General features: G+C 32.3%; 1 protein-coding gene across 1 annotated transcript; it reads left to right on the forward strand.

The window, feature by feature from the left end:
* Positions 1-431: 431 nt before the first annotated feature.
* Positions 432-19,260, forward strand: wshc-4 (HEPN_LA2681 domain-containing protein; the record flags this gene model as incomplete). The annotated part of the gene is made up of 17 exons (NM_064705.5): positions 432-572; positions 1,469-1,631; positions 2,634-2,772; positions 2,841-2,978; positions 3,897-4,014; positions 4,987-5,092; positions 7,561-7,982; positions 9,807-10,152; positions 11,496-11,551; positions 11,604-11,692; positions 12,274-12,370; positions 12,759-12,854; positions 13,356-13,435; positions 13,488-13,588; positions 14,247-14,908; positions 17,403-17,932; positions 19,107-19,260. The coding sequence occupies 17 exons, from the start codon at positions 432-434 to the stop codon at positions 19,258-19,260; spliced, it is 3,438 nt and encodes a 1,145-aa protein (NP_497106.3).
* Between the last annotated feature and the right edge of the window lie 560 nt (positions 19,261-19,820).

Consider the following 19,820-nt stretch of genomic DNA (forward strand, 5'->3'; position numbering starts at 1 on the left):
GAAATGTAAAACTTTTTTACTATTTACCAAGTTTCAACCAGAAAAGCTTGCGAAAAAGGCTTTAATTCAGATATTCACGTTTTCAGACACAAATTTGATGAAATTTCCTGTTTAGCTAATCATTTTCCCACTAAATTTTTTGGTAAAGCAGCAAAATATCAAGAAATATTAAAATTAATATTAATTTACAATAAAACTATTCCCGCTAAACACAGCGCGCAACGAGACTCCGTTCACTTTTTTTTTCAACGGAAAAAAAATGCGAGGCCACATTAAAATAAAAAAATGTGGGGAACGCCGCAGTTTTCTTCAATTTTCGTAATTTCTTATCTAAAAAATCGTGTTCAGAACGATTTTTCGATCGATTTTCACCTCTCTGACGCCAATTTCTCGAGATTTTCCATCAAAAAGTCGAAATTTCAGTGTAAAAAATGACGGAGACGAACCCGACCAGCGATCAAATACTAGAAGCGAAAGAGGATGTTCGGAATGAGCAACAAGAGCTCATGGATGAGCTCACGGAGCATGATCATATCACTAGATTCTTTAAGAACAAGTGCTTCGCGTTTGCGGTGAGGAAAATTGGCGAGAATTGACGAAAATCCGAGAAAAAAACATGAAAATTGGCTAAAAAATTCATTTTCCCCAAAAATTCAGAATTTTCGCCTAAAAATTCAAATTCAGCGCAGCATTTTTTAACTGAAAACTCAGTATTTTCGCGATTTTGAAAGATAAATTGAATTTTTTTCAGATTAAAAGCTGTGAAAAACCACTCAAAAACGTCGGATTTTCGGGGAAAAAAAATCATTTTTGTTGAAATATCGATGCAATTTTCCAGATTTTCAATTATAAAGAATCAATGAAATTATCATGATTTCCCAGAAATTATCCAATTTTTAACAGAAAATCGACAAAAAAACACCCAACAACGTCGGATTTTCAGTTAAAAAATTAGTTTTTCGACTAAACATCCGATTTTTCAGCAATAAATTCCAATTTATTCCAATTTTCAGGCGAAAAAACCTTTTTTCCCATAACTTTGGCTGAAAAATCCTCAAATTTCGCTTGATTTCCATGAAAATTATCCAATATTTCACAGTTTTTTACCTGAAAATCTCAGATTTCCAACTCAAAATCGCTGAAATTTTCCAATTTTTCAAATACAACTAAATTTTCAGGCGGTTTTCCGAGAAAAATCCCTTTGAAAATCGGAATTAACATAATTTCCCTGAAATTATCCAATTAAAAAAAAAATTGACAAAAAATCACCCAAAAAACGTCGGATTTTCAGTGAAAAAATCAGTTTTTCGACTAAAAATCCGATTTTTGAGCAATAAAATGCGAATTTTTCCAATTTTCAGGCGAAAAAAATCATTTTTTCCCATAATTTTGGCTGAAAAATCCAATTTTTCACAGTTTTTCACCTCAAAATCCGCGAATTCCAACTCAAAAAACTCTGAAATTGCAGGATGAAGCCGAGCAAACCGCCGCGATTTCCTCTCTAATCAACTGTGAGGATAAATTCGTCGAAGCCTACATGGTGACAGTGGGAAAAGTGTATCAGGAGAGCCGGAAACGTGTTTTTGCACATTATAAAAATATTCGAAATATGTACCTGTTTCTGACCGCTGGTTAGTGCGAAAAATTGGATTTTCATCGAATTTTCAGGAGAGAAAATGCAAAAAATTCCGAAAAAATTGCTGATTCTAGCTAAATTTTGAGAATTTTCCGTCTGAAAATGTTAAAAAATATTTTTTTTTCAGCTGAAAACTTTTAAAAATTATCCCAAAATTTCCGACTTTCAGATTTTTCGTTCAAAATTCTACGAAAATCCAAAAATTCTGAAAATTCAGTCGAAAATATCAGTTCAAGCTGAAATTTTTTTTAAATATACGTACATCCATAGTTTCAATAAAAATTCCGAAAAAAATCCATTCAAAACCGCGATTTTTGCGCCAAAACTACTGTAGCAGGTCTCGGCACGACAAATTTTCGTAAAATTCAAAAAGGTGTGCACCTTTAGAGGGTACTGTAGTCTGAAACTTTTCTCATAGTTTTGCGATAAAAAAAATTATGGAAAAAAACAATAAATTTTCATATTCGGCAATTTGCCAATTTGCCGATTTGCCGCGAATCTCCATTTTTTTTTGTTGGAAAATTGCCGATTTACCGGAAATTGTCAATTTCGGCAATTTGCCGGTTTGTCGGAAATTTTCCATTCCGGCAAATTGCTGATTTACCGGAAATTTTCAATTTCGGCAATTTGCCGATTTGCCGGAAATTTTCAATTTTGCCGTTTTTCCGGCAAACTTTAAAGGCGCACACCTTTTCCTTTCTGGCATTTAACAAAAAATTGTCGCGTCGAGACCCAGTACCGTAGGAAAACGAAATTTTTTCCTTTTTTAATTAATTAAAAAAATTAATTTGATATAAATGGGAAATTCAAAAAAAAAAAATTTAAAACAATGATTTTTTTTAATTTTAAATATTTAAAAAAAAATGGAAAAAAGTAGTAAAAAAAATTCAAAAAAAAAACATTTTTTTTTAAATAAAAAAAGGAGAACAAAATGAGTAAAATGGAAAAAAAAAATTTAATTTAAAAGATTAATTTCGAAAATTTTGAAAATTTCCAGAAGAATCTCTAATGGACACTGACGGTCATCGAATCAACAATTTGGTGGCTTTTATAGGAAATATGTACAATTGCTTATTAAAGCTCAGAAGTGATGCTCTGACACTCTGCGAAGCGATTCGCCAGATAAAAACCAGCCAGTGAGTGGAAAATTGCGCCGCGCCAAAAATTCGGTAGATCCACTTCCTTGATATTTTCGATCTTCCAGCTTCTTCCCACTGCACAAATCGGCCAGTTTTCAGCGTGTTTGGAAGCATATCGCTGAAATTATGTATCAATTCGCTGCTGTTGATCATCTTGCAGCTCTTTATCCGGATTTGGGAATTAAATTTTGCGATTTTCAGAAGTGAGCGATTTTTGGACACTTGCTGGAGGAGGAGGATATTGATGAAAAATTGGAAAAAATTGAAATATCCAAAAAAGTTCTGAAATTTGTAAAAGAAAATTAAACAGAAATTTAAAAATGTACAAAAAAAATCAAAAATTTCAGAAAAAAAATCAGACATTTTCAAAAAAGATGGAAATTTCATTTTAAAACATGCAGAATTTTACTAAAAAAATTTTTTTTTTTGAAATTAGCACTAAAATAATCGAAATTTCCAAAAAAATTCTGAAATATGTAAAAAAAAGCAAATTATAAATATAAATTTAAAAATGTACAGAAATATCCAAAATTTCAGAAAAAAAAATCACAGATTTTCAAAAAAATCTCAAATTTTTATATTATTTTGAATCAGAGTCTTGGAAAAAAAATCAGAAAATTCATTTTTAAATATTCAGAATTTTACGAACTTTTTTTTTTTTATTTTTTTTTCGAATTTAGCAAAAAATTAATCAGAAACAACAAAAAAAAAAGTTTTTCTCGGAAATAGCAACAAAACTCAAAATTTTTGAAAAAATCTGAAATTCACAAGAAAAAATTAAAAATTCTGAAATTTGTAAAAAAAAAATCTAAATTTAAATAGAAATTTACACAAAAATCGTACACAAAAATCCAAAATGTCAGAAAAAACAGAGATTTTCAGAAAATTCTGCATTTTTTATTTTTATGAAATCAGAGTTTTGAAAAAAAATGTTAAAAAAAAACCGAAATTTCATTATAAAACATTCAGCGTTTTACGAAAAAAGCTATTTTTTCGAAATTAGCAACAAAAAATCAAATTTTCAGGAAAAAATCTACAAATTTACAACAAAAAATCCAATATTTTAGAAAAAAAAATTCAAAATTTTACAAAAAATCTTGAAAATTCCCCCTAATTTTCAGACGAATCAAGAAGCATTTCGAGTTGGATTTTACGCCGGCTCAACGCAAGGCTTATGACGAGGGAGCCAGGGCTCAGGAGGATGCTCAATCTATGATTTTGAAGGGAAATTGTTTTAGGGTACGGATGGAAAAATTGAATAAAAATAGGAGAAAATCGTGAAAAACTAGCTAAAAAATTGAAAAATTGGGAATTTTCGAATTCCTTTAAAGGTGGACTACACTCAGTGGGGAAATTGCTTTAAAACACGCATATGGGACCACAATGACTGATAAAAAAATTCAAAAAAAAATTTCTAGATTTTATCTGATTTTTTGAAAATTGGAAAAATCTCATTTTTCCCCCCTAATTCCTATTTGAATTTCCGCCAATTGGATTTGTTCGGTGGAGCGCGCTTGCTTTATTTTTATTAATTAATCTTATTTATTCTCGTTATTTGACAGATTTTCTTCATTTTCTATTTTTTTTTTCCTCGGAAAATGGAAGAATTAAACAAGACAAATGCAAAATGTTTGTTAAAAAGTAATTGAAAATGCGTAAAACTGTGAAATATACTAATTTCAGGCTTGTTGCCGTTGGAACTCAGAATATCACAGTTTTACACATTTTCAATTACTTTTTAACAAACTTAATTTTACATTTGTCTTGTTTAATTCTTCCATTTTCCGAGGAGAAAAACATAGAAAATGAAGAAAATCAGTCAAATAACGAGAATAAATAAAATTAATTAATAAAAATAAAGCAAGCGCGCTCCACCGAACAAATCCAATTGGCGGAAATTCAAAAATAATTAGGTGAAAAGTGTGATTTTTCCAATTTTCAAAAAATCATATAAAATCAGGAAAATTTTTTTGAATTTTTTTCATGATATTCGGTCATTATGACCACATAGGCGTGTTTTAAAGCATTTTCCCCCCACTGAGCGTAGTTCACCTTTAAAAATGACTTTTTCAAAACCAAAATAGTAAAATTTGAGAAAAAACCTATGAAAAAATATTTTCGAAAATAAATTTTAAAAAATAATATACAATAGTGTCCAATTTTCAGCAGATAATGGGATTTTTTTTCCATTAAATATATTAATATTTTCAGACCCTATACGAATCATCTGGCGGTGATATGGATAATAATTTGAATTTCGCCAACGAGATGAAGGAGGCTATCGGGGATTTGTTGACCAGTTGGGAGAAGACTTCTGGTGGGATTGGAATATAAAATTTAACGAAAAAAAAAATTAATTTTAATTGCAAAATATACGAAAAATTTCAGCATTTTCTGCGAATAACGGGGGTTTATTTTCTGAAAAAATTGAAAAGTTAGCATTTTTGTGCAAAAAAAACGAAATATAGAACTTTAATATGAAAAAAATGGTTTGAAAAATAGCGAAAAACCAGTTGTTTTTTATGAAAATTCTTGCCAACTTGCCGAAAATGTTCAATTCCGGCAATTTGCCAACTTGCCGGGAATTTTCAATTCCGGCAATTTGCCAACCTGCCCGAAATTTTCAATTCCGGCAATTTGCCAACTTGCCGGATATTTTCAATTCCGGCAATTTGCCAACTTGCCGGATATTTTCAATTCCGGCAATTTGCCAACCTGCCCGAAATTTTCAATTCCGGCAATTTGCGAACCTGCCCGAAATTTTCAATTCCGGCAATTTGCCAACCTGCCCGAAATTTTCAATTCCGGCAATTTGCCAACTTGCCGGAAATTTTCAATTCCGGCAATTTTCCAACTTGCCGGGAATTTTCAATTCCGGCAATTTGCCAACTTGCCGGAAATTTTCAATTCCGGCAATTTGCCAACTTGCCCGAAATTTTCAATTCCGGCAATTTGCCAACTTGCCGGGAATTTTCAATTCCGGCAATTTTCCAACTTGCCCGAAATTTTCAACTCCGGCAATTTTCCAACTTGCCCGAAATTTTCAATTCCGGCAATTTGCCAACCTGCCGGAAATTTTCAATCCCGGCAATTTGCCAACTTGCCCGAAATTTTCAATTCCGGCAATTTGCCAACTTGCCGGGAATTTTCAATTCCGGCAATTTGCCAACCTGCCGGAAATTTTCAATCCCGGCAATTTGCCAACTTGCCCGAAATTTTCAACTCCGGCAATTTTCCAACTTGCCCGAAATTTTCAACTCCGGCAATTTTCCAACTTGCCCGAAATTTTCAATTCCGGCAATTTGCCAACCTGCCGGAAATTTTCAATCCCGGCAATTTGCCAACTTGCCGGAAATTTTCAATTCCGGCAATTTGCCAACTTGCCCGAAATTTTCAACTCCGGCAATTTTCCAACTTGCCCGAAATTTTCAATTCCGGCAATTTGCCAACCTGCCGGAAATTTTCAATCCCGGCAATTTGCCAACTTGCCGGGAATTTTCAATTCCGGCAATTTGCCAACCTGCCGGAAATTTTCAATTCCGGCAATTTGCCAACTTGCCCGAAATTTTCAATTCCGGCAATTTGCCAACCTGCCCGAAATTTTCAATTCCGGCAATTTGCCAACTTGCCGGGAATTTTCAATTCCGGCAATTTTCCAACTTGCCCGAAATTTTCAACTCCGGCAATTTTCCAACTTGCCCGAAATTTTCAATTCCGGCAATTTGCCAACCTGCCGGAAATTTTCAATCCCGGCAATTTGCCAACTTGCCCGAAATTTTCAATTCCGGCAATTTGCCAACTTGCCGGGAATTTTCAATTCCGGCAATTTTCCAACTTGCCCGAAATTTTCAACTCCGGCAATTTTCCAACTTGCCCGAAATTTTCAATTCCGGCAATTTGCCAACCTGCCCGAAATTTTCAATTCCGGCAATTTGCCAACCTGCCCGAAATTTTCAATTCCGGCAATTTGCCAACTTGCCGGAAATTTTCGATTCCGGCAATTTTCCAACTTGCCGGGAATTTTCAATTCCGGCAATTTGCCAACTTGCCCGAAATTTTCAATTCCGGCAATTTGCCAACCTGCCCGAAATTTTCAATTCCGGCAATTTGCCAACTTGCCGGGAATTTTCAATTCCGGCAATTTTCCAACTTGCCCGAAATTTTCAACTCCGGCAATTTTCCAACTTGCCCGAAATTTTCAATTCCGGCAATTTGCCAACCTGCCGGAAATTTTCAATCCCGGCAATTTGCCAACTTGCCCGAAATTTTCAATTCCGGCAATTTGCCAACTTGCCCGAAATTTTCAATTCCGGCAATTTGCCAACTTGCCGGGAATTTTCAATTCCGGCAATTTTCCAACTTGCCCGAAATTTTCAATTCCGGCAATTTGCCAACCTGCCGGAAATTTTCAATCCCGGCAATTTGCCAACCTGCCCGAAATTTTCAATTCCGGCAATTTGCCAACCTGCCGGAAATTTTCAATTCCGGCAATTTGCCAACTTGCCGATTTGCCGAAAAATAAATTACCAAACTTTTAAAAATTTATTTTAAAAACGGCAATTTGCCGACTTTGCCGTTTGCCCAAAAGTTGCGGCAAATTTGAAAAATCTTTTGTCGGTTTGCCGAATTCGCTGAAAATTTAAAAGTTGACTTCACAAAATTTTAGCTGAAATGTAAATAATTATCACCTTTTGGCTGTAAATTTTTCAAAAAAAAATTTACAAAAAAGTAAATTTCCACATTTTTTAAAGATAAGAAATTTAAAAATTCCAAATTTTTTTGCAGCTCAAGGCACGACGGATGGCCGATTCTTCTGTGGAATATCCGCTCTAACCGTCTACTATTACCATCATTTTTCCAATTTCGTCGATACTTCACTTATTCGAAAAGTCGTGCAAGCTTCGAAAAAAGTCCCGTATTACCGAATGCTCGGCGAAGAGCTCTTCGTTCCAATGGAATTTCTGAGGCGCGAGATCTCGAATAAGAACATTTTCGACTCGAAAACTGAGATTTTCGCGAAGAAGCTCGTGCAAGAAGCTTCGTCAATTTCCAAGGATCGAGCTGATGAGATGCTCAAGGAAGTTAAGGAATATTGTGAGCACGCGAGCACTTGGATGCTCGAATTTCAGCAGAAAAAGAGAGATCAGACGGAAGCGATTACGAAGCTGCCACAATGGGGATTGGATGTTTCTGAGCTCTTTTTAAAGGTGCTTTAGTTGGGGGAAAAGCTTGAAAATGGGTTAATTTGAGCAGAAATGAAGCCTTTTTTTTTCAAAAATCTTTTACCTCTTTTTGAAAGTCTAAAAATTGAAAAAAAAACTTGAAAAATGTTAGAAAATTCACAAGAAAAAAATTTCAAAATAAAACTCAAAATAACATAAAACTCAAAATAAAATAAAATAAAACTCAAAATAAAACTCAAAATAACATAAAACTCAAAATAAAACAATTTACAAAAAAAATCATTTTTAATTCCAAAATTCTCGAAAAAATTTTTTTTTTCGAGATTATCAACAAAAAAATGAATATTTCGGAAAAAAATCTGAAATATCAGATAAAAATAAATATATATTAAATAATAAATAAAGCTCGAAAATGGCCTAATTTGAGCAAAATTGCAGAAATTTGTCCATTTCAAATTTATGATTATTAGACATGAAAAAAAAAATTTAATTATTAAAATTCATGAAAATCCTAAAATTCAGCTCGAAAACAGATGTAAAAATTGAAAATTGTTAAAAAATTCAAAAAGAGGATTAATTTTCAATTAATTCAATGTTTTTTAAATGTAAAACACATTTAAAAATTAAAATTTATATTGAGTTTTTAAGATAAATTTCGATTTTCAGTGACCAAAATTTTTTTTCAAAAAAATATTGATTAATTTTTGAAGAAGGCCCTCAAAAAATATAGGCTACGAATTTTTAAAAGAATCCTATATTTCCAAAAAGTCGCAATTTTTTAGAATTTCCCGAAATTTCGCTTTTTAAAAAATTAAAAAATTAAAAAAAAACACACAGCATTTCCTGAAAATATCGATTTTCAGAGCCCAAAATCTTTTTTTTTTAACTTGAAAAATGTAGAAATTTCACAAGAAAAAAAATTTCAAAATAAAATAGAAATTTACAAATTTACAAAATAAAATCATTTTTAATTCCAAAATTCTCAAAAAAAAAGTATTTTTCGAAATTAACAACAAAAAATGAATATTCCGGAAAAAAAAATCTGAAATTTGACTTTTAGAAAATACAACTTTTTGAAAAAATCACATTTACGAAAAAAACCGAAATTTAATTTTTAAAAATTCAGAAATGTACAAAAAAAAACATTATTTTTCAAAATTAGCAACAAAATAATCGAAATTGAAAATTGTTAGAAAATTCAAAATGAGGAATAATTTTCATATTAAAAAAAAATCAAATTTCGCTTTAAAAACATTTTCATCAATATTTATATTGAAAATTTCAAGAAAAATTTCGATTTTCAGTGCCCAAACTTTATTTTCTTAGGAAAATTGATTAATTTTTGAAAAAGACCCCCAAAAAATTAGCCAACCTATTTTTCCAGAAAGTCGCAATTTTACAGAATTTCCCGAAATTTCGCTTTTTAAAAAATTTAAAAAATTATAAAAAAAACACACACAGCATTTCTTGAAAATATCGATTTTTAGAGCCCAAAATCATTTTTTAAAAATACATTTCTTCAGGATTTCGAGAAATGGAATTAATTTGCAATTAATAGTGAAAAAAATTTTAAAATTTAAAATTTAAAATTTCTTTTGAATATAAAAAATTGTCAGTAAAAAAATCGAAAAAATTATACCAAAAAACACTCATTTTAGAATTTTTTTTCGGATTTTTGCACCATAAAACATTTTTTTCAACGTTTTAAATAATTGACAATTATTTTTTAATAATAAAAAAAATTGCATCAAATTTCGAAAAAAAAAGCAAATTTTCAATTTTCAGCCAAAAATTTCTTGATTTTTCATGTATTTACCCCGAAAAATAACAAAATTCCAATTTTTGCAGTGCATCCGAATTCTGGAAACAATCACCCGTGACCTATACCTTCTAATTCGTTCAAAACGCGGCGAAGATCATTTCAACCGCATCGAAATCGATCGGAACAGTGCCTACGCAATTCTCCGAGCTATTGAAACTGTCAAACGGCTGGAGCTCTTTGTGCTCGACAATTGGAGCACAATTGAAGAGGGCTCTTTTCTGGCGAGACAGCAATGGCGGAAACATATGCTCCGAATTCTCAGTGAGGCCAGGAAGTCGTATGTGAGCTCGAAGAGCAAGAATATCTCGGTTATTGAGGCGGCGACGAAACGCAGTTTTTATCATATTGCTGAAGCTCAATGTATTAATGAAAGTGAGGAATTGGGATTATGGAAAACGAAAAAATTGAGCATTTTAGCCCGAAAAATTAGCATTTAAGCCCAAAAAAATGAGCATTTTAGTACAAAAATTCTGAAAAAAAAGAATTCTAGCCCAAAAAAATTAGCATTTAAGCCCAAAAAGAATGAGCATTTTAGTACAAAAATTCTGAAAAAAAAGAATTCTAGCCCAAAAAAATTCTGAAAAAAGTGAGCATTTTAGCCCGAAATATTCCAAAAAATTGGTGATTTTAGTCCAAAAAAATTCCGAAAAAAAAGAATTTTAACCCAAAAAAAATTAGCATTTAAGCCCAAAAAGAATGAGCATTTTAGTACAAAAATTCTGAAAAAAAAGAATTTTAGCCCAAAAAAAATTAGCATTTAAGTCCAAAAAGAATGAGCATTTTAGTACAAAAAATTCGGAAAAAAAAAGAATTTTAGCCCAAAAAAAATGAGAATTTTATTCGAAAAATATGAGCATTTTAGTACAAAAATTCTGAAAAAAAGAGCATTTTTAGCCCACAAAATGAGAATTTTATTCCAAAAATATGAGCATTTTAGTAAAAAAAATTCCGAAAAAAAAGAATTTTAGCCCAAAAAAATTCTGAAAAAAGTGAGCATTTTAGCCCGAAATATTCCAAAAAATTGGTGATTTTAGTTCAAAAAATTCTGAAAAAAATAGCATTTCGACCCGAAAAATTCTGGAAAAAAAGAAAATTTTATCCCAAAGAATACTGAAAAAGAAGAGCATTTTAGCTATGAAAATTCTGAAAAAAAAGAGCATATTAGCCCTAAAAAAGGAGCATTTTTGCCCAAAATATTCTGAAAAAATGAGAATTTTAGCTTGAAAAATTCCGAAAAATTGGTAATTTTAGTCCAACAAATACTGAAAAAAAGAGCAATTTAGGTCAGAAAATCCTGAAAAAAAGAACATTTCAGCCCAAAAAGTGAGTAAAATATTGAGCATTTTAGCCCAAAAAATTCTGAAATATTGGTAATTTTAGACCAAAAAGTCCGAAAAATTAGCATTTTGCCCAAAAAATTCTGAAAAAAAAACAGAATTTTAGCCCAAAAATGCTGAGAAAAATGAACATTCTAGCCCAAAAATTCTTTTAAAAATAACCATTTTAGCCCAAAAAATTCAGAAAAAAATAGAATTTTAGCCAAAAAATGAGCATTTTGGCCCAAATTTCCCGAATTTGTCGAAAATCTTATAAAAAATCCCTCTACAAACTTCCGGCAAAATGATATCCGGCAAATCGGCAAGTTGCCGAAAAAAAGGCTAAATCAAACTTTATCGATTTTTTTCCAAAAAAAAAAAAAACTCTAATTTTTTCAGTGATCCCATCGAGAAATGTGGTGCTCGGTTTGGCGTATGAAATCGGACGGCTTGAGGTAGAATCTGGCTCATCAGAAAAAATTTTGAGAAAAAAAAATACATTTTCAGACACATATTTCGAGCCCAAATCGGAAACAAGTACAAGATTTGATGAATCGATTGGAGACATTCAATTCGCCACGTCAACTTTTGCAAAAGTACGGAAATTCAGTTTTCGAGGAATTTTTCCGAGAAAAATGCGGAAAATTCGTTAGAAATTGAAAAAAAACTCTCGATTTTCGTTGAAATTTAAAAAAAACGACTAAAATACGAGAAAAATGCTGATTTATTAGAAAAAATTAAATATTTTTCTCGAAAAGATTTAAGAAAAACGACATTTTTTTTGTATTTGAAAAAGTCGAAAAATTTGGATTAAAAATTGCTTTTTTTTTGGTTTTTGTTGAAATTCCCAGAAAAACTGAAAATTTCATTTTTTTTTTCCGAAAAATTTCTTGAAATTCCAAATGAAATTTCCAAGAAAAAACCCAAAACGGCCTGGAAATTCTATATGAAACTCAATTTTTCTTAGAAAATAGCCTAAAATTCCGAAAATCTTACAAAATCCCAGTTTACAATGCCAATTTTCAAAAAAAAAATCAGAAAAGCCGTAATTTTTTTTTTAAAGTTTTAAAGTCAAAACTTGCCCCAGAAAAATTACATTTTGCTCAATTTTAGAGGAAAAAAATGTTTTTTTTTCCAATATCCCAAAATTAAAATAATTTTAATAATTTTCCTGCAGAGCCGCATTCACAGGACTCTTGCTCAGTCATAGTTGGCTCCCGCACATGTATTTCGACGCGTTGACCTACAGAAAACCCGATGTTGAGAGTATTGAGGTTGGTTTTTTTTTTTTAAATTAAATAAAAATTAAAGAAAAATCGGAAATCTCGTGGTTTAAAAAAAAATAACACAGTTTAAAAAATATGCAAATAATAAAAAATTTTTAATTGCAAATTTTTTTTTAATTAACAAAAAAAAAATTTAAATCACACGTACAATAAGAAATTTAAAAAATTGCGAAAAATGTTTTAAAAAACAAAAAACTTTAAAAATTAACAAAAAAGCAATTAAAATATAGTTACAATAAAAAATTAATGAAAAAAACTGTGTAAAAAAATTGTTTCAAATATTAAAAAGTCTTAAAAAGTCTGAAAACCTTGAAGATTCCCAAATTTTGATTAATAATTCCAATTAAAAAAATCTAAATTTTCCAAACTTTTGCAGGGCTTCACAAGTGCTCTCGGTGGATTTATGGAAGGCGCCAAAATCACGGGACAATCGATGCAAATACTCACGAAATTAAAGGAGACTATCATGAATGTAATGTGCTATATTATATACGGAAACACTAAACTCTTAGAATGCGTATTAAACAACATAGTTGACGCGCAAAATATCTCGTAGCGAAAACTACAGTAACTCTTTAAATGAGTACTGTAGCGCTTGTGTCGATTTACGGAAGCCGTTTATTAATCGATAAAATATTAAAAGAAATCACAAAAATGACAAAACAGTATGAAAAAAAAACAAACCAAAATTGAATATCGCTGTCACAATTTTTTTTTGAAATTCGTTCAGAAAATTGCGTGTCGATTTACTAGGTAGATCGATTTTTTTTCGTTCGAATTGTGATAGCGATATTCAAGTTTCTTTTGTTTTTTCGTACATATATGTTGCTATATGTTGCGCAATACGCATTCTCAGAATTTTGTGCTCCCGTAATATGTAATTCTTGCATGGAAATTGGGATTTTTGAAACAACAATTAATTTCATCTAGTGAAAAAAAAAAAAATTTTAACAAAATTATAATTTTTTTGCAGACTCTGATCGTAAAAATGGGCGCTCAAATCGATTTGGACCTCCGAATTCAGGCGAACACACATCTTGCGGTAGGAAAAACGTAAGCATCATTATTCTGAATCTAGAAATTTAAATACTTGCTCTCTTTTCAGTGAACAAGACGGTGCGCCGGACGAGGAAATGGAATACTTTGGATATTTGATAAAAACTGTGCAGAAATTCCAGGTGGCTACTACAGTGGTTCCGATTGCAGGTAAAAATATTGATTTTCAGAAAAATAAATTCGACCGAAAATTTTTTGATGAAAAATGTCGTTCAAATACAAATAATTAAAATTATAAATTCGCTATAAATTCGTAGAAATTGTTTGCCGGAAATGTTCATTTTGGGCAACTGCCGATTTTCCGGCAATCGGCAAATTGCTGATTTGCAGAATATTTTTATTTTTGGCAAATTGCCGATTTGCCGGAGAATGTTTAATTCCGGCTATTTGCCGGTTTGCTGATTTGCCGGAAATTTTCAATTCCGGCAATTTCCCGGTTTGACCGAAATCTTCAATTTCGGCAAATTGCCGGTTTGTCGGAAATTTCAATTTCGGTAATTTGTCGAGTTGCCGGAATTTTTCATTTTTGGCAATTGTCGTTTTCCGGCAAGTTCGGCAAATCGGCAAATTGCCGGCTTGCCGATTTGCCGTAAATTTTAATTTTCGGCAAATCGAAAAATGGAAAATCGGAAGAAATGCGGAAATTTTTCAGGAAAAAACGAAAAAACTATAGATTTATTAAAAAAAAAAAAACGGCAATTTTGATTAGAAAATGAAAATTTTTGTTTTAATTTTGCGATTCTCTACTCTAAAAAACAATCGAAATTCGCTACTAATTTTCTGTCTATAATCATATATTTTTCTGCAGAAAGCCTCCGAAGCTGGCTCGAAGAGCACTGGTACTCTCTGGAAATCCTTGCACCGAACAACGCGAAGGTCTACACCCGTATGCAACAGATTGCAAAACGGAAGTATGGCCTCGTGCTTCTGGATCCGGATCTTCCACAATCGGATATCGATGAGACCGTCGCAATTATGGATCTTTTGCAGAATTTCACACATTTCGTGACAAATTACTGCTATTTCAGTCAAGGATACCTATTTATTGAAAAAGCTTCTGATTCCAAGAAGCTTCATGTAATCCGGCTTGAAGATTTCAAAACTGCTCTCCGAAAGCATGGAGTTGGCATTTTGCCAACAGCGATCAACGCGGCCTACCAGTTTATTCGCAATAAAATTCAGACATTTTTAAGCTTCTTGTCTGAAGAAACCGTACGTTGTCAGGTGCTCAAATACCTTCACGAGATGGAAGCCAACAAATCATCACCGGATGGAAAGAAGAAGTCGCAGTATAAAGCGTCGTGGGCGGCAAATGTGCTCAAAAATCTCGCCAGACACCAGATGGTGGGAGCTCAAGGAGCTCACGTGGGTGGTGGGAGCACAAATGGCGGCTCGGCGACGGCTTCGGCGGCGGCGGCGAATGAGATGCTCTATACGTATTTTGACAAATTTCGGTTGATTATCACGCAGGTAATCAGGAAAATGGACTAAAACTGAAAAGTCTATGCCTATTGGAGTTCGCTGAATTTTCAAGAAAACTGAAAAAAATCGGTAAATTGCCGGAATTGAGATTTCCGGAAAGTTGGCAAATTGCCGGAATTGAAAATTTCCGATAATTCAGCAAACCAGCAATTGCCGATTTACCGAAATTTTACGAAAACGGCAATTGCCGGAATTGAAATTTCCGGTAATTCGGCAAATCAGCAATTTGCCGATTTCCCGATTTTTCGGAAAAACGGCAATTGCCGAAAATGAAAAATTCCGGTAAATCAGCAATTCGCCGGAATTGAGATTTCCGGCAAAACGGCAAATTGCCGGAATTGAAAATTTCCGATAATTCAGCAAACCAGCAATTTGCCGATTTACCGAAATTTTAGGAAAACGGCAATTGCCGGAATTGAAATTTCTGGAAAACTGGCAAATTGCCGGAATTGAACATTTCCCGCCAATCGCCGATTTTTCGGAAGAAACGGCATTTGCCGAATATGAAAAATTCCGGCAAAGCGGAACATTGCCGGAATTGAAATTTCCGGCAAAGCGGGCAATTGCCGGAATTGGAATTTCCGGCAAATTGGCAAATTGCCGGAATGGAAAATGTCCGATAATTCAGCAAACCAGCAATTTGCCGATTTCCCGATTTTTCGGAAAAAACGACAATTGCCGGAATTGGAATTTCCGGCAAAATGCCATAATTGAAAATTTCCGGCCAATCGCCAATTTGCCGATTTTTCGGAAGAAACGGCAATTGCCGAATATGAAAAATTCCGGCAAATCGTCAAATTGCCAGAATGGAACATTTCCGGCAAACCGGCTATGTATCTGTTAGATTTCAATAATATATTCACAGTAAAAAAATTAGTTTTTAGTTAAAAAATTTGGAAAAATCACAGAAAGCAGCAAAATTTAACCTTTTTTTCAAAAAAAAATCATCCATATATTTCGAAAAACTCGAAAAACCATTATTCGGTCCTTTCTAACTGAAAAAAATTAAAATTTGTAGATAATTTTTTTGCGAGTTTTTTTTGGCAATTGTGTGCCGATTGTTGGAAATTCACAAAACCGGCAAATTACCGAAATTGCCGGAAATAAAAAATCAAAAATTTTTGGAGAAGAGGTATGAAATTTTTTTCCCAGAAAAATCTACAAATCTACAAAAAAAATCAAAAAAAAAAAACACAAAAATCTCGATTTTTCTTCATTAAAGGGGGAGTAGAGTTTGTGGGGAAATATATGTTTCTGACTCTAATTTTGCCCCTGATGCCCAATATCGATGTGAAAAAATTCAAAAAAATTTCCCTGATTTTATATTAATTTTTAAAATCCGAAAATTCATTGGATGCCTATATGTGAGTTTTTAAACGCTGAATTTTCCCGCCAGAGACGCCCCGCCCACGAAACCGTGCCGCAAGTGTGGGTTTACGAGATGAATATTTTCCTTCCATTTTTATTTGATTTTATACCGATTTTCGTCGATTTTTCTCATTTTTTCGCTGTTTTATATTGAAATTTTTGTTCTTTCTCTTAAATTATGCCTTTCTATTGATGAAATACACAAAATTCCATGAGAAATTCCATTTTCAGCACAAATTCGACGGGAAACAAGGTGGAGGCAACCGTGGACAATAAATCTATTACTTATTCGTGTGTAGTGCTTTTGTTTTTTAGACAAAACAAGTAAATTTATTATAAGACTGTTTATATTCAATAAACTTTACAAAAAAAAACTACAAAAATCGAAGATTGTCCTCGGGAGCGCGACGAATCAACGTGTTCCGGATAACTGAAATGTTAAATGTTTGTATTAATGTGGAGAACTTTCGTTATTGAGATTTGTAAAGAGACTATTAATAAGCACTAGGATTAAAATAGGAAGTTTAATTTAATTTATTACGATAGTAATATATTTGCCGAATAAATCGACATACTGATGATTTTTAGGATGTTTTAGGCTTAATTATTTAGCGATTCTTACTTTTCAATTGTTTTTCAAATAATATTTTCTATAAGAAGTACTCACTTTCCAAAAAATCGTCGTGTCTCCGCGATTTTCCTCGTTTCCCGTCGAATTTGTGCTGAAAATGGAATTTTTCATGGAATTTTGTGTATTTCATCAATAGAAAGGCATAATTTAAGAGAAATAACAAAAATTTCAATATAAAACAGCGAAAAAATGAGAAAAATCGACGAAAATCGGTATAAAATCAAATAAAAATGGAAGGAAAATATTCATCTCGTAAACCCACACTTGCGGCACGGTTTCGTGGGCGGGGCGTCTCTGGCGGGAAAATTCAGCGTTTGAAAACTCACATATAGGCATCCAATGAATTTTCGGATTTTAAAAATTAATATAAAATCAGGGAAATTTTTTTGAATTTTTTCACATCGATATTCGGCATCAGGGGCAAAATTAGAGTCAGAAACATATATTTCCCCACAAACTCTACTCCCCCTTTAAAACTTGCAGATCGGCAACGCGATCTCCCTAGTCCGAATGTTGTGCCAAGCGGCCCGCGAGAACGGCCTAACCCGTCAGGATCTATTCCCCCAAGTGAAAAAATACATGGACGACCTGGAATCCAATACCCGATCACTGATCTTCACGAATCGCCCCGACTGCCCAATTAACTCTACAAAAATGCACGCGGCGTATCGGCTCGGTTTGGTTAAAGAAATGTTCGAACGAGTCGCCGAGCATCGGAATTACACTAAAATGATGTGTGTCGAATTTAAAAGTCTTTTGATGAGATCGAAACTTCCTGAGGATCGAGTTCAAGTATTGGACTACTTCCATGGAATTATTCCAGCACTTACCTTATCTCATATTAATTATATGATGGCTCATGAGAATCGAGTGAAGAAAACGTATGCTCTGAAGCATAATAAGGATCTTGTCGTTACTGATGATGGTTTTGCGGCTGGTGTCGCGTTTTTGTTGCATATTTTTGATGGATGGGATTCGTTTTTCAAGTTGAACTGGTTTGATAGCTATGCTATGTGCGTTTTAAATTAATTTAATTATTTTGAAAAAAAAAAAAAAAAAAAACGTCTAAAATTTTGGAAAAAAATTAAAAATTATTAAATCGTTTTCAACTGAAAATTTCAAAAAAGTTAAAAAATTTATAAGTCCAGTCAAATTGGCAAATTGCCGGAATTGAACAGTTCCGGCAAATTGGCAATATTTAAAAATTTGCCGGTTTTAAATTCCGGCAATTAAAGATTTCTGGAATTGAAAATTTCCGGCAAATTATCGGAAAATTGTCCGATTGGAAATTTCTGGCAAATCAGCGAAACGGCATTTGGCGAAAATGAAATTTACCGGCAAATTTTTCGGGAAAAAACGGAAATTTCCGGCAAATCGGCAAAGTGCCGAAATTGAAACTTTTCGGTAAATCGCCAAAGTGCCGGAATTTATAATTTCCGTCAAATCATCGGCAAAATGCCGGAATTTATAATTTCCGGCAAATCGGCAAATTGCCGAAATTAAGAATTTCCGGCAAATAAGCAAATTGCCGGAATTTATAATTTCCGGCAAATAAGCAAATTGCCGGAATTTATCATTTCCGGCAAATCATAGGCAAACTGCCGGATTTGAAAATTTGCCGATTTTAAATTCCGGAGATTAAAGATTTCTGACAAATTTTCCAAATTGCCGAAATCGATTTCCGGAAAATCGAAAATTTGCCGAATTTTTTTCAGACAAATTTCTTAAAATCCCAGTTTTTTTTTTTAATTTTCGAGAAAAAAGCCTGAAATTGTATGAAATTTATTTTTTCTTACAATTAGAAAAATTTTAAAATAAGTTTTTTAACGAAAAAGCTTAAAAATTCTGTAAATCTTATAAAAGCACAGTTTTTTGTTGAAATTTTCAAAATTTTAAAATTCTGAAAAAAAATTTCTTAATATTTTGAACAGGAAATCTGGAAAATCTGAAGTTCTAAAAAAATTTACAAATTATTTTTTCGCCAATTTTCAAAAATTGCAATTTATACTTACTTTTCTTGGTAAAACCAATATTAAATTGCGGGAAGAAATGAGCTTTATAAAAAATTCCGAATTTCTCTCAAATTAGTAAAAATTCCAACAAAAAATGTTTTTTTGAAATTTTTGAAAACATTTTTTCAAAAATATTTTTTTTTTTAAATTCTCAATTCTACCTTCCTATTTTCAGCACAAAAGAGCACGAAATTCGTTCACAATCGGAAAGCCGCGAGTACAGTCAGGCAGTACAGTTGAAAATCGAACGACTTCAGACGGAGCTCAAAATTCTCACAAATTTCAAAATGAATTTCGGCATTCAGCACACCATTTTCACGATGAATTAGGTCAAACTACAGTATCCCCCCCCCCCCCCTCACAAATCGTTGCGGGACCCACATTTTTGCTCAAAATTTCATTTTTCTACCGTCTAACACTTGACTTTTTTTCCCCATAATACCGATTTGTTCGTTTCTGTTGTTATCAAATGCTACAGTCTAGCCACATTTTCTCATTTTACTCCCCTTATATTTGTAAAATTGTTTAGTTTGTTTTTTTTTCGCCTGGAAATCGATTTTTTTGCGAATAGTTGAAAAATTTTGGAAAATTTAGAAAAATTCAGAAATTTTAGTTTTTAGTAATTTTTTTAAAAACTTTTTCAGTCAAAAATACTGAAATTTCCGGAATTTCAAAAAAAAATTATAGAAAAGTTTCTTAAAATTATAGCGTTTTGTTGAAATTCCCGATAAAATTGGTAAATCCTGGAAATTCTAAAAATTAAATTTTTTATCCAAAAAATTCAGCTAAACAGAAAATTGTTTGAACTTTTTAATTAAAAATTCCCGATTTTACAGAAAAAGTCAAAAATTTTGAAAAATCGTGAAAATTCTAAAAATTCGATTTTTTT

Source organism: Caenorhabditis elegans, chromosome II (assembly GCF_000002985.6).
Source record: "Caenorhabditis elegans chromosome II".
Taxonomy (NCBI): Eukaryota; Metazoa; Nematoda; class Chromadorea; order Rhabditida; family Rhabditidae; genus Caenorhabditis; species Caenorhabditis elegans.